The following is a 12,775-nucleotide window of genomic DNA, read 5'->3' on the forward strand; positions in this document are numbered from 1 at the left end:
GGGGAAGAGAAGGGTAAAGGTCTAGAAAGAGTAGTCAAAGAAATTGTTGGGGAAAACTTCCCAAACCTTCTACACAATATAAATACACAAAGCATAAATGCCCAGCAAACTCCAAATAGAATAAATCCAAATAAACCCACTCCGAGACATATTCTGATTTGACAGTATTCTGTCAAATACTGAAGAGAAGGAGCAAGTTCTGAAAGCAGCAAGAGAAAAGCAAAGCAATTTACCACATACAAAGGAAACAACATAAGACTAAGTAGTGACTACTCAGCGGCTACCATGAAGGTGACAAGGCAGTGGCATGACATATTTAAAATTCTGAGGGAGAAAAATTTCCAACCAAGAATACTTTATCCAGCAAAACTCTCCTTCAAATTTGAGGGAGAGCTTAAATTTTTCACAGACAAACAAATGCTGAGAGATTTTGCTTATAAAAGACCTGCCCTATATCAGATACTAAAGGAAGCCCTACCGACAGAGGAACAAAGAAAGGAGCGAGAGATATAGAGAAATTTAGCAGACATGTATAGAACATTACATCCCAAATCACCAGGACATACATTCTTCTCTAGTGATCACGGATCTTTCTCCGGAATAGACCATATGCTGGGACATAAAACAAGCCTCAATAAATTTAAAAAAATTGAATTTATTCAAAACACATTCTCTGACCACAGTGGAATACAAATAGAAGTCAATAACCATCAGAGACAGAAAATTCACAAACACCTGGAGGTTAAAAATAAGGGAGACATGAAAACATTCCCGGATAATCAAAAGCTGAGGGACTTCATCACCAGTAGATCAGTCCTATAAGAAATGCTAAAGGGAATTGTGCAGGCTGAAAGGAAGGGACACTAAACAATTGACTGAAACCACATGAAGAAATAAAGATTTCCAGTAAAGATCACATGGTAAATATAAATACCAATACTACTGTATTTTTGATTTGTAACTGCACTATTTACTTCTACAGGATCTAAAAATACATAAACTGTAATGATAAATCAGTGGTTTTGGACTCAATGTAAAATATGTAATTTTTGACAAGAACTATATAAAGGTGGGGGAATGGAGGAGTATAGGAACATAGTTTATATGTCCTATTGAAGTTAAGCTGGTATCAAAGAAAAACAAGATTTTTATAGATTTAAGACATTAAATTTAAGTCCCACGGTAAGCACAAAGAAAGTATCAGAGAACATGACCATAGAGATGAAAAGTAGAGTATGGGTTATGAGAAGTGGGGAAAGGGGCAATGGGAAGTTAAGAAATCAGTGTAGGGTTTCTGTTTGGGGTGAAGGGAAATTTCTAGTAATGGAGGGTGGGAAGGTGATGGCATTGCAACATTCTAAATGTGATTAATCCCACTAATGGAATGTTAGGGAGGAGTTGGAATGGGAAGATTTAGGCTGTATATATGTTTCCATAATTGAAAAAAAAAAAAAGTCTAAATAGATAATGACAATTAAATGCCAAGGATGTTCCTGAATGTGATCTGAGGATGGAGGAGAGGAGGCTCAAAGGGACACAGTTGGGACATAAGAAAGAAAAAAGGAAGTATAGAATATAAACTTTGTATCAATGTTGAATTTCTTGAACTTCTTAGCTGTGCTTAGTGGAATTGCGTAAAAGAATGTTCTTGTTCATGGGAAATGTATATGTGAATTATATTGTTTGTTCAAGAACATGTGCAGCTTGCTCTCATATGTTCAGAAGACAGCAATAGATGATGGATAAAACATAGGGAGGGAGGGAGGGAAAGAAAGAAATGGTGTGACAGGATGTTCAAGTTGGTGGATCGGGGTATTGGGGGAGGGGGGTCAGGTTATGCTGGAGTTCTGTGTATGGGGTTTGTATTGTTTTTGCAACTGTTCCTGTAAGTTTGAATTTATTTCAAAAAAAAAAAAGAACAAAGGAAGTGATAAAACATTGATTCAATATAAGAGCCTTTGAGAAATTCAGGGTTCCTGAATTCATGTCAACCATTATCTGATAGAGGTCTACTAGAGTTCTGATTTTATTTATATGCTTCAAGCAGCCAGGGCTTTCAACAGTCAGCCTTAGTTACCATCAGAACAAAAATTCACAACTGTTCAGATGTGTGAAAGGTGATATTTACATTGAGTAGCAGCCTTTGTATTAGAGTGGTTTGGGGCAGATTTAAGTTTTGCTTTACATTTTAATTGTACCACTTGGGGTGATTTCAGTTTGTCAGAAGGTGGCATCACTTTTTGCATGAAAAATTCTTGAAAGACAATTATTTGTAAGGAGGTTTTATATTCTGATTTTCTCTGAAGAAAATAAAATTTCAAGGCAGTACATCATACTGGATGTGAAAGGATTTATGTGGCTCATTATGGGGAGAGATAATATTTTAAGAACCACTAGTTAAGGGCAGGGGTCAGAAAACTATGACCTGTGGGCCAGTCTGGCCAATCACTTGATTTTGTAAACAAAATTTTATTGAGGAAAAAAAAAAGTTAATAGGACTGATGAAATGGTTTGGATATGGCATATAAAGGAAAGAGAGGAATCAGGGGTGAGTCCAATCACTGTTTTTGGTCCAAGAAACTAGGTAAATGGTAATGATATTTTTTGACATGAGGAAGTCTGGAGGAGTGGATTTTCAGGATTGGGGTAGGTAATTGAGAGGTTTTAGATATGATAAATTTAAGTTGCCTATGAGATATTCAGATGAAGAGTTTGAGTAGGTTATTACCTAAAATGCTGGGGAGAAGTTAGGACCAAGATAATAGCTTGGGAGTTAACAGTGTATAATACCGGGTAAAAACACAAGTTTTTTTTTGTGTGTGTGTGTTGACTATTTATGATACTCTGGGCTAAGTGCTAGGGATATAATACTGAGTATAGTCCTGGCTCTCATAGAGTACATTCTTGCAGGGGAGGCAGAAATTAAATAACTAATTATACCATAAATTGCAGCTGTGATATATCCGCTAAAGGTGAGGTAGACAGTGTATAAAGGGAGTTATAATTTAATCCAGAAAATTAGGGAATACTTCCTTAAGGAAGAGACAATTTTTAGCTGATCTTAGAAAGATGGCTAAGTAATAAATTGGGGAAACAGAGCGAGCCATGTGCAAAGCACTGAAGGTACAGAGAAAATGGCATCCTAAGACACCGGAAGTTCTGTGCGGCTGGAATGCAGACAGTGGTTGGGGTTGGGGAAGTGATATAAGAATGAGACTAACAAGGTAAGGAAGAATCAAACCATGAAGGCCCGGGTGAGGATTTTGGTCTTTGCCCTAAGAGGAAGGCAAAGCCCTTGAAGGAATGGTATCATATTTGCATTTTGAACAATCACTCTTGGCTGTATTGCGAAGAATGGATTGGAGAGGTATGCAAGCTGCTTAGGAGAGACCAGTTAAGAGAGTATTGCTCGGACTAAGGGGATAGCAAAGGAAATAGAACTGGACAGATTTGAGAGATATCTAGAAGGTAAAATCAAAAGAACTTGATTATTGGGATATAGTAAAGTGAAGAAAAAGAAGATTTTTATAAAGAGGTCTCCTGGATTTATGGTTTTGTTGACTAGGTAGATGGTCATCCCATTCACTGAGAGTAGGTATCACTCTGGAAGAGGACTAGCTTCTGTTGTGGGGGCATCTTGGGCATGGTGGAATCATGAGCATGGTTTGGGACCCATTGACTTTGAGTTTCCTCTGAAATATCCAAGTGATGGTATTGAGTAGCCATTTTTGGGTATTTATCTGGAGCTCAGAGAAGAAGGCTGGGCCAAAGGAAGAAACTTAAGTAAAAATATGAGCATGGATGAGATTGCTGGAGAGAGAAGTACATCTGGAAAGAAGGGTGCCTAGGAAACAGCCTTGAGCCTGTCTAATATTTGTCAGCTAGAGGAGATTTAGAAGGGTCAAATAGAGGAAGGAGAAAAACCAAAAATATAATGGCTTAGAAGCCAATTAAAGAGTGTTTTAAGGAAGGAGGAGTGGTTAGCTGTGTTGAAATTGAAGATCAGGGTTTATGCTGTAAACATATGGAAGTGTAATACAATCTGGTTGTTTCTGTTACAGTTCTTTGAAAATATTGATGAAGACTGTCTTAAATTAAAAAGGGCAATGGTTGGAGGGCTACACAGGAATTACAGTTTCAAAGGGAAAGTTTGGAACACATAGACACCAGTTTCATTCAGGCATTGGGGGTGGAATGAATGAACTAAAACCATTTCAGCCTTTTTTCTTCTCTGCTCACAATTCATGGTGGAGGGAAGGAATATCCAGTTGGCTCAACCAAGATCATGTAGCCATCTCTTGTCTAGGGGTGGGCAGGAACCTGATTAATTGCCCCACCAGACTGTATCCCATGGGGAGAGGGAGCTCCCCCAAATGTAATCAGGATAATAATGCTAAAAGAAAGTAGATGGTGGTCATTCGAAATCAGAGATTATCTGTCATCTATTTATTGAGCATTTGTTCAGTTTGAGAAGCATCTGCTCACTGAATCAGATGAAGAATAGAAAATTGAAAAGGATGTTCGTAATTTAGACAAAGTCACAGATTGGGTAGGTGGCAACAGCTGGAGGTTGGTTGCAGAGGATAAGCAGGAAGGATGGAGAATGAGATTTCTCGGTGAGGGAGATCTTTGCTTTCCAGTGAGTCCTCGGCCCTTCCTTAGCGTCCTTAAGAGAGAAGACATTTCTTAAAGGATTTCTTAGGCCAGACACAGGCAGAATGTCTCTTCTCTTGGCACTTTCTCATTTATAAATAAAGAATTTGATAAACCTTCTATAGTTCTTTATAGCACTATGTATTAGGAAGCTTTTAATTTTATAATTAGAAATTACATTGTTTTTTCTAATTATAAAGATAGCTTGGGAGGTATATAACAATAGTCAGTGTAATTTGGTTTGCATGTAAGATCTGTCCCTCAATATTAGCATTGTAAATAAATACTATAGTTACATGAACCTGTTTTCGGGTGACCTTTATTTCTATTTACTTACCAGTCTTCTTCATTGCCAGACATTCAGTTCGTTTTTCCACTTATATTTTATTGAATGGTTATACTGAGTCCGTATTTGACATCCTAGTCTATCAACTTCATGCTGATTATTTAAACTATTTTCATGGTAATTATTTAAACTATTTAAAACAGGCTTTAAAAAAAACTTTAAAACCCCTGTTGTAGTTCGCTAATGCTGTGGAATGCAAAACACCAGAGATGGATTGGCTTTTATAAAAAGGGTTTATTTGGCTACACAGTTACAGTCTTAAGGCCATAAAGTGTCCAAGGTAATACATCAGTAATCGGGTACCTTCACTGGAGGATGGTCAATGGCGTCCGGAAAACCTCTTTTAGCTGGGAAGGCACGTGGCTGGCGTCTGCTCCAAAGTTCTGGTTTCGAAATGGCTTTCTCCCAGGACCTTCCTCTCTAGCAAGCTTGCTCCTCTTCAAAACATCACTCACAGCTGCACTGAGTTCCTTCTCTTTGAGTCAGCTCATTTATATGGCTCCACTGATCAAGGCCCACCCTGAATGGGTGGGGCCATGCCTCCATGGGAATATCTCACCAGAGTCATCACCCACAGCTGGGTGGGGCACATTCCAAGCAAATCTAATCAGCACCAAAATGTCTGCCCCACAAGACTACATCAAAGATAATGGCGTTTGGGGGACACAATACATTCAAACTGGAACAACCCCCAAGTCAGTAATTTCAGATTTAACACAATCACTCTCTTTCCCATACTTATTCACCTTTAATACATTTGAGTGCAAAATCACTGTCATTAAAGTTTTGTAGAACCTAAAATTTTGAAAGGAAAATTTTGAAAGGAAAATTCATGTAGCATTTTACAGTTGCTTATATGGAATAATTATAGTAAAATTTTGTGACTTTGGAATTCTCAGAAAATAAATTGGCAACTTTCTGCTTCAGTCTGCAGTAGACTTGGAAAACAGTTCACCAGATTTATTAGAACTGTACATGAAACAAAAATAAATAGGTCCTGTAGTGGTTTGGAGCTACGTACTCCAGAAAAACATGTTCTTACACTTTATCCATTCCTGTGGGTGTGAGCCCATTGTAAATAGGACCTTTTGATGAGTTTACGTCTGTTAAGGTGTGGCCCAAATGAATCAGGATGGGTCTTAATCCTATTACTGAAGGCCTATAGGGAAGGCCACAGAGAGAAAGCAAGATGGAGCAGCTGGAAGCTGCAAGTCAGGAGAACCCAGAAGGGAAAGGAGAGGCCAAGACAGCCCACCGTGTGCATTGCCATGTGACAGAAAAGCCAAGGACCAAGGATCCAGCAACCAGCCCAGCGTGCCATAGTCTTCTGGGAGAAAGAATCACCTTGATGACACCTTGATTTTGGACTTCTCCTAGCCTCAAAACTGTGAGCCAATAAATTCCCATTGCTTAAACCAATCCGTTGCCTGGTATTTGCTTTGGCAGCGAGGAAACAAAAACGGGTCCTAATGAAGAGACTTGCAGAGTTTTCTTGAGGATAAAATATGATATGATTACCTGAGAATTTCTTTCTTCTTTGGTTTTTACCTTTAAGTCAGTGAGATTTATGACTACAGTAATATGTTGACATTTATTATTCATGCCAGCAGGCTGCTTTTTTTTTTTAAATGCCAGAAAAGGCAGTAATATAGCAAGAAAACCATTTTTTTCATCTTCATTTAATAAATAAATCCATCATAGTAAACAATGGTTGTATTCATTTTACAATTCTAACTCGGTAAACCATTCCTTTCTGGATCTTCTAAGAGTTTCTTGCCTGATTGCTTCTTACCACCCTTGAAAAGATAGTGTAGGTTTCTCTACTTGTAGTTGGCCCAATACATTTATGTTGTCAAAAATTTAGAAAGTGGCATGATACAAAATGCCACTGAGACATCACTTTAAGGCAGTCTGATTCGTGGTAACTAAGAATATGGGCTTTGGAGGAAGTCAGACTTGATTTAAATCCCAGCTTTTTGCTTATCAGTGGTGATAACTTTGGGAGATTGCTTTAGCTCTCAGAGCTGTTCTTCTTATCTGTAAAACAGAATATTAGTTCTTGTCCTTTGGGTGTTAAATATTGAACATGAAGGGGTCCAGGACAGTGCCTTGCCGGTAGCAACTATTCAGTAAATGTTGGGTCTCTTCCCTTTACCAGGTAGGTTTATTTTCCTTGTTAAGCAATTCAAGTGCTTGTATAAACAGAGTGAAGCTTTAAAAAATTACATTCAATATGAATTTAAGACATTATTTAAACCAAGTTTATCATTATACATCATCAGTCCACTGTAGAATTATAGAAATTTTGTGAGTTTTCTAAAAGTGATAAAAACAGCCTGATAGATTTAGGAGCTTCTTTGAAATAAGGCCAAAACAAACACACTGAAAAACAGAAAAACTTGTTTTAAAGTAAAATGCTTCCTTGGGATTTGAGGCATTTCTGTGGTATCTGGGGCATTTTGCATTTTTTTTTTCCAAATCAGTGGTGATGGTTGTGGTGGGAATAGGGAATATGAGGGGTAGAAGAGGAGTTAAAAATGTTTGTTAGCACTGATAAAGTCTTCTAAAGATGCTTAGGGTCTGTTCTTCCTGAAATCAGAATGCCTGCTGTGCGTACCACACGCTCAGCTGTTAGCCATAATAGCTGTCGTGCAACATTTCTAACTCTACTTTTCCTTGAACTTATAGAATTCTATACTTCAGAGCTTTATTTCTCCAGTTACAATATTTAAGATTAATAACATTCCTTAATGTATCATATTTGAAATTTATTTAGATACGGGGTGTTTTTTTATAAGCAGAAATTTCTACCTATGACAGCTGGAAAGTGAATTTGTATTCCCTGTTAAACCTTTGCAATATTCAGTCTGGTAGTTGGCTAAAATGAAAGGGCCAGATTTTCTGGCATAGAAGAAGGTTTATTATACCTTTGAATTGCTGTAAGGGAGAATGGGCAGCTGGCCTTCAAGTTCCAGGGCAATCCTTCCTCTGCTTGGTTCAGTCTGTCTCTACTTCCTGGAAATTTCTCTCATTAAATGAACATTTGCAATGAAACTGAAATGTCCACAGAGCTCTGCAGGATAGTAGGATTACAAAGTCATAAGTTTTAAGTATCCAGTCACTGTAATCAAGAGTTGTGATCTGTTATTGGAAGAGAGGGACAGGAATACAGGTGACGCTGGCCGGGATGTAAATGCAAAGGGAGAGGTATATACCAAGTGCAGTGGAAGTGCTGGAGGGAACACTTAATTGAACCTGAGGAGACTGGGGAAGGCTTTATAGAGGAAGATGCATTTGACTTTGGCTTTGAGGGATGAAGGATTTGCAGGGCAGTATGGGGGCGGGAAGTGGAGAAGGGCACTGGAAGCAGAGGAGACACACAAAGTAAAGCATGAAATGTGTGGCATGTTTTAGAAATAATCAGGAACCTAAGGGGATTGGATTTGTTTGGTGAGAGGGGAATTCGGAAAGAAAGATTGGGGCCAAATTGGGAAGTTTCTTAAGTGCTGTTTAAAGGAGGTTGGACCTTATTCTATAGACAACATAACTTTAATGCAAGTAAAAAAGATAGTGAGACCAGTGTTTTTTGGTGGAAAACCTTGGAGAAGGCAAAAACAAAGTGAAAGAAAGGGGAAAAAGAAGCCAAAAGACCAGTTAGGAGATGATTGGAATCGTGGTGACAGAAAATCATGAAGACATTACCCTGGGCTGTAATAAAGGAATATCTGCAGAAATGGAAAGAAGATGGGTTTAAATGTGATGTCAGTGGCACAGGCTGAATTAACAGGCTTTGGTGATCAGACATGGACAAAAGGGTAAGGGAAAAGTGAAAGATGACTGTAAGGCTTCTCAGTTTCCTACCACAGTGATGCCAGTAATAGACTGAAAGAAGAATATGTTTGGGATGGGGTGAGGATTCTTACTTGTGAAAGAATTGATAGAGCAGAGATTTTAAAATTCTAATACTCTCCATAGTAGTTGTACATTATTTCTTATATCTCATGCTTTAAAAGTTTCCATGTTTCGAGTTGCTGTACACAATAGGATATCAGTACTTGTTACCATATGAAGCCCAACATGAATTTTATGTTTTTGCAAGTTTGTTATATTATCTTTTTAATGTGATAGTACCACAAATGACTTTTTTAGTCTTCAAGAGACCTATGAAGCCAAAAGACATGAAATCTATGGTGAGCGTCAGAGGAAGGAGGAAGAGATGAAGCAGATGTTTGTGCAGCGAGTAAAGGAGAAAGAAGCCATATTGAAAGAAGCTGAAAGAGAGGCAAGTACTGCTGATTTGATGTGATTTGCATATGTTTTTTAGGTGTCCCATTAACTTGGGGGATTTATCTCAAGTATTTTTTTCAAGATGTTTTTAGAGGCTATTTGCTGTTCTTTTGTTTTTTCTTGGTTCAAGCCATCTCCAAGGGGCAACTTTCCCAGGGATGTCTTATGCTGCAATCTTGATGACATCGTCTGGCCAGCTGACTTTGTTTTTCTTTTTAAGTACAATTTTATTGAGATATATTGACATGCCATGCAATCCATCCAATATACACAATCAGTGGCTTACAGTGTCATCACATAGGTTTTTTTGCATTCATCATCACAATCAAGTTTAGAATATTTTCATTACTTAAAAAAAAGAGAAAAAGAAAACCCCAAACATCTCCTACTTTTGTCTGTCATTGATTAGCCCTAGTATTAGTGTGGTACATTTGTTACTCTTGATGAAAGAATATTAAGATATTACTGTTAACTATAGTCCATAGTTTACAATAGGTATGTTTTTACCATATACTTCTCTATTATTTAACTCTTTGTAATAGTTTTGTACATTTCTTCTAGTTCATGGAAGAATTCTTTTTTTTTTTTTTTTATTGGTACTGTTAATCACAGTCATTGTCCAACACAAGATTTACTGAGTTATACAGTCCCCAGGTTTTAACCTTTGGCTTCCCGTTGGATGACATATATGACTCTAAACTCCCCCTAGCAACTGCATTCATACACAATTCAGCACTCTTAATTATACTCACATAATGTGCTACCATCATCTCTATCTGTTTCCACTCATTTAATTTCAGACTAGTTAAAATTTCTGTATATCTTAAGCAACTGTTCCTTATTCTCTAACCTCATTCTATCTCCTGGTAACCTATATTCTAGATGCTATGTCTTTGAGATTGCGTATTTTAATTAGTTCATATTAGTGAGATCATACAATATTTATCCTTTTGTGTTTGACTTATTTCACTCAACATACAAGGTTCATCCATGTTGTCACGTGCTTCAAGACTTCATTCCTTCTTACTGCTGAATAGTATTCCATCATATGTACATACCACATTTTGTTTATCCATTCATTGGTTGATGGACACTTGGGTTGTTTCCATCTTTTGGCAATTGTGAATAATGCTGCTCTGAACATAGGTGTGCAAATGTCTGTTCTGGTTCCTGCTTTCAGTTCTAGGTATATACCGAGAGGCGGGATTGCTGGATCACAGGGCAACTCTATACTTAGCTTTCTGAGGAATTGCCAAACCATCTTCTATAGTGGCTGTACCATTTTACATTCACCATCAGCTGATAAGTGTTCCCGTTTCTCCACATCCTCTCCAACACTTGTGGTCTCCTCTTTGTTTAATAATGGCCATTCTAAGACATGAAATGGCCAATTGACTTTTGACAAGGGTTCTAAGCACACTTAGTGGGGAAAGAATAGTCTCTAAAACAGATGGTCTTATAAAAACTGGATTTCCATGTGCAAAAAAATGAAATTAGACCCTTCCCTCACACCCCATACAAAAACAACTAAAAATGGATCAGGGACCTAAATATAAGAGTTAAAAGTATAAAATTCTTAGAAAATAACATAAGGACAAGAATTCATGACCTGGGATTTGTAGTGGATCTTAGATATAACACCAAAAGCATAAGAAACAAAAGAAACAATAGATGCATTTGAGTCCATCAAATTAAAAACTTTCAGCATCAAAGGAAGTTATCAAGAAAGTGAAAAGACAGCCTCCAGAATGAGAGAAAATAGTTTCAAGCCATATATCAGATAAGGGTTGAACATCCAGAATCTATAAAGAATCCCCACCACTCAACAACAGAAAGATAAAACAATTTAAAAATGGACAAAGGACTTGAATAGACATTTCTCCAAAGAAGACAAGCAAGTGGCTAATAAACACATGATGCAGTGCTTAACATCGTTAGCCATTAGAGAAATGCAAATTAAAACCATCATGAGAAACCGTTTAATACAAGGATTTCCATTGTTTAAAAAAAGTAGAAAATAACAATTGTTGGAGAGGATGTGGAGAAATTGGAACTCTAGTGCACTATTGGTGACAATGTAAAATGGTGCAGCCATTATGGAAAACAATATGGCAGCTCCTCAAAAGTTAAATATAGAATTACATTTGACCCGGCAATCCCAATATATATACCCAAAGAGAGCTAAAACAGAGTCACAAACAGATAATTGTATACCAGTGTTCATAGCAATATTATTCACAATTGTGAAAAGCTGGAAACTACCCAAACGTCCATCAACAAATGAATGGATAAACAGAATGTGGTATGCATGCACACAGTGGAATATTATTTGATCATAAGTGAAACTGAAGTTATTAGACAAACTGCAACATGGAAGAACCTTGAATACATTATGCTCAGTGAAACAAGCAAGACACATAAGGACAAAAACTGTATGATACCACTTATAAGAGGTGACTAGAAATAACAAATTCACAGAGAGAGAAAGCAGATTAGACCTTACCAGTAGAGGGTGGGAGGAGGGGGGTTTTTTGAAAAAGATTTCGAAAAAGAAAAGCAGTATGTTTCAAGTGCCTCAGGATCCAAAAAAAAAAAAAAAAAAGAAAAGAAAGAAAAGTATTCATAAAATCAAAAATTGCTGTCCATGGAAGTGAGCTGAGAGATCTTCCCATTATTTTCTTTAATATAAATAAAATCTCTGAGATCCAGAGAAGGTTAAAGTTTTCTCTTAGATCTTTTCTTATATTCATTGCCTTGTCTTTTTCTTTTTTCTCTCTAGTCTTTTGTATACATCTTTTTGGGCTGTTTCTTCCCTTCTTTCAAGTTTGATAACAATATTGACTAATCACATCACTTCTCCTAAAACCTCCTTGTCTTTGCTTTCTTGGATATTTTCACTGCTGCTCATTCTTGGGAAAGTTTTAAAAAATAATTCCCTGGATTGAAAGAAAAAGAGAGAAGGGCCCTTAATTATGTTTTTCAACTTATTCTGTCTCTGTATACTTCTCCTATTAAGGTTCATTGGCTCCTAAGGCAACCCATTCTGTATTTTGAATATTTACTTTTTATTAGGCTAAAGTTTAGCTTCCTCTGTTAATTCCTCCTATTTTTTAGTGAAATATTTCCTCAACTATTATGACATAGTTTTTTGGGCAGCAAATTCTACTTTTTGTATGAATGCTAGGTTGCAGGCCAGAACTGAAAATACTCATTTCACTGTATCTGACCAGGCCTGGGGGGAGGGAGAGAGTTTTCTTTCTTGATCTAGATTCTAGACACTTGCTTGTGTTCTTGACAGCCATGCTACCTAGAAGCCTCTAGAATTTTTTCAAGTGAACCACAGCTAAGCCAGGTACAATACACCTAATTCTTTCTTGTACGATGGACTTTTTGAACTTAAATGAAGGAAGTTCACATACATCTAGCTTATAGTTTATTTTATTGTTAATGCTTCAGCATCTTTTAGAATCCCTTCTTGAGCAACATTAT

At 37.1% G+C, this 12,775-nt stretch overlaps 1 protein-coding gene across 2 annotated transcripts in view; it reads left to right on the top strand.

The window, feature by feature from the left end:
* SEPTIN10 (septin 10) overlaps positions 1-12,775 on the top strand; it is a 98,265-nt gene that overhangs the window by 81,305 nt on the left and 4,185 nt on the right. For both annotated transcript variants that reach the window (XM_037807297.1, XM_037807296.1), the window contains exon 9: positions 9,149-9,281. In XM_037807297.1, coding sequence (XP_037663225.1) covers positions 9,149-9,281 — 133 coding nt within the window. The remainder of the gene's footprint in view (positions 1-9,148; positions 9,282-12,775) is intronic.

Source organism: Choloepus didactylus, chromosome 17, assembly GCF_015220235.1.
Source record: "Choloepus didactylus isolate mChoDid1 chromosome 17, mChoDid1.pri, whole genome shotgun sequence".
Taxonomy (NCBI): domain Eukaryota; kingdom Metazoa; phylum Chordata; class Mammalia; order Pilosa; family Megalonychidae; genus Choloepus; species Choloepus didactylus.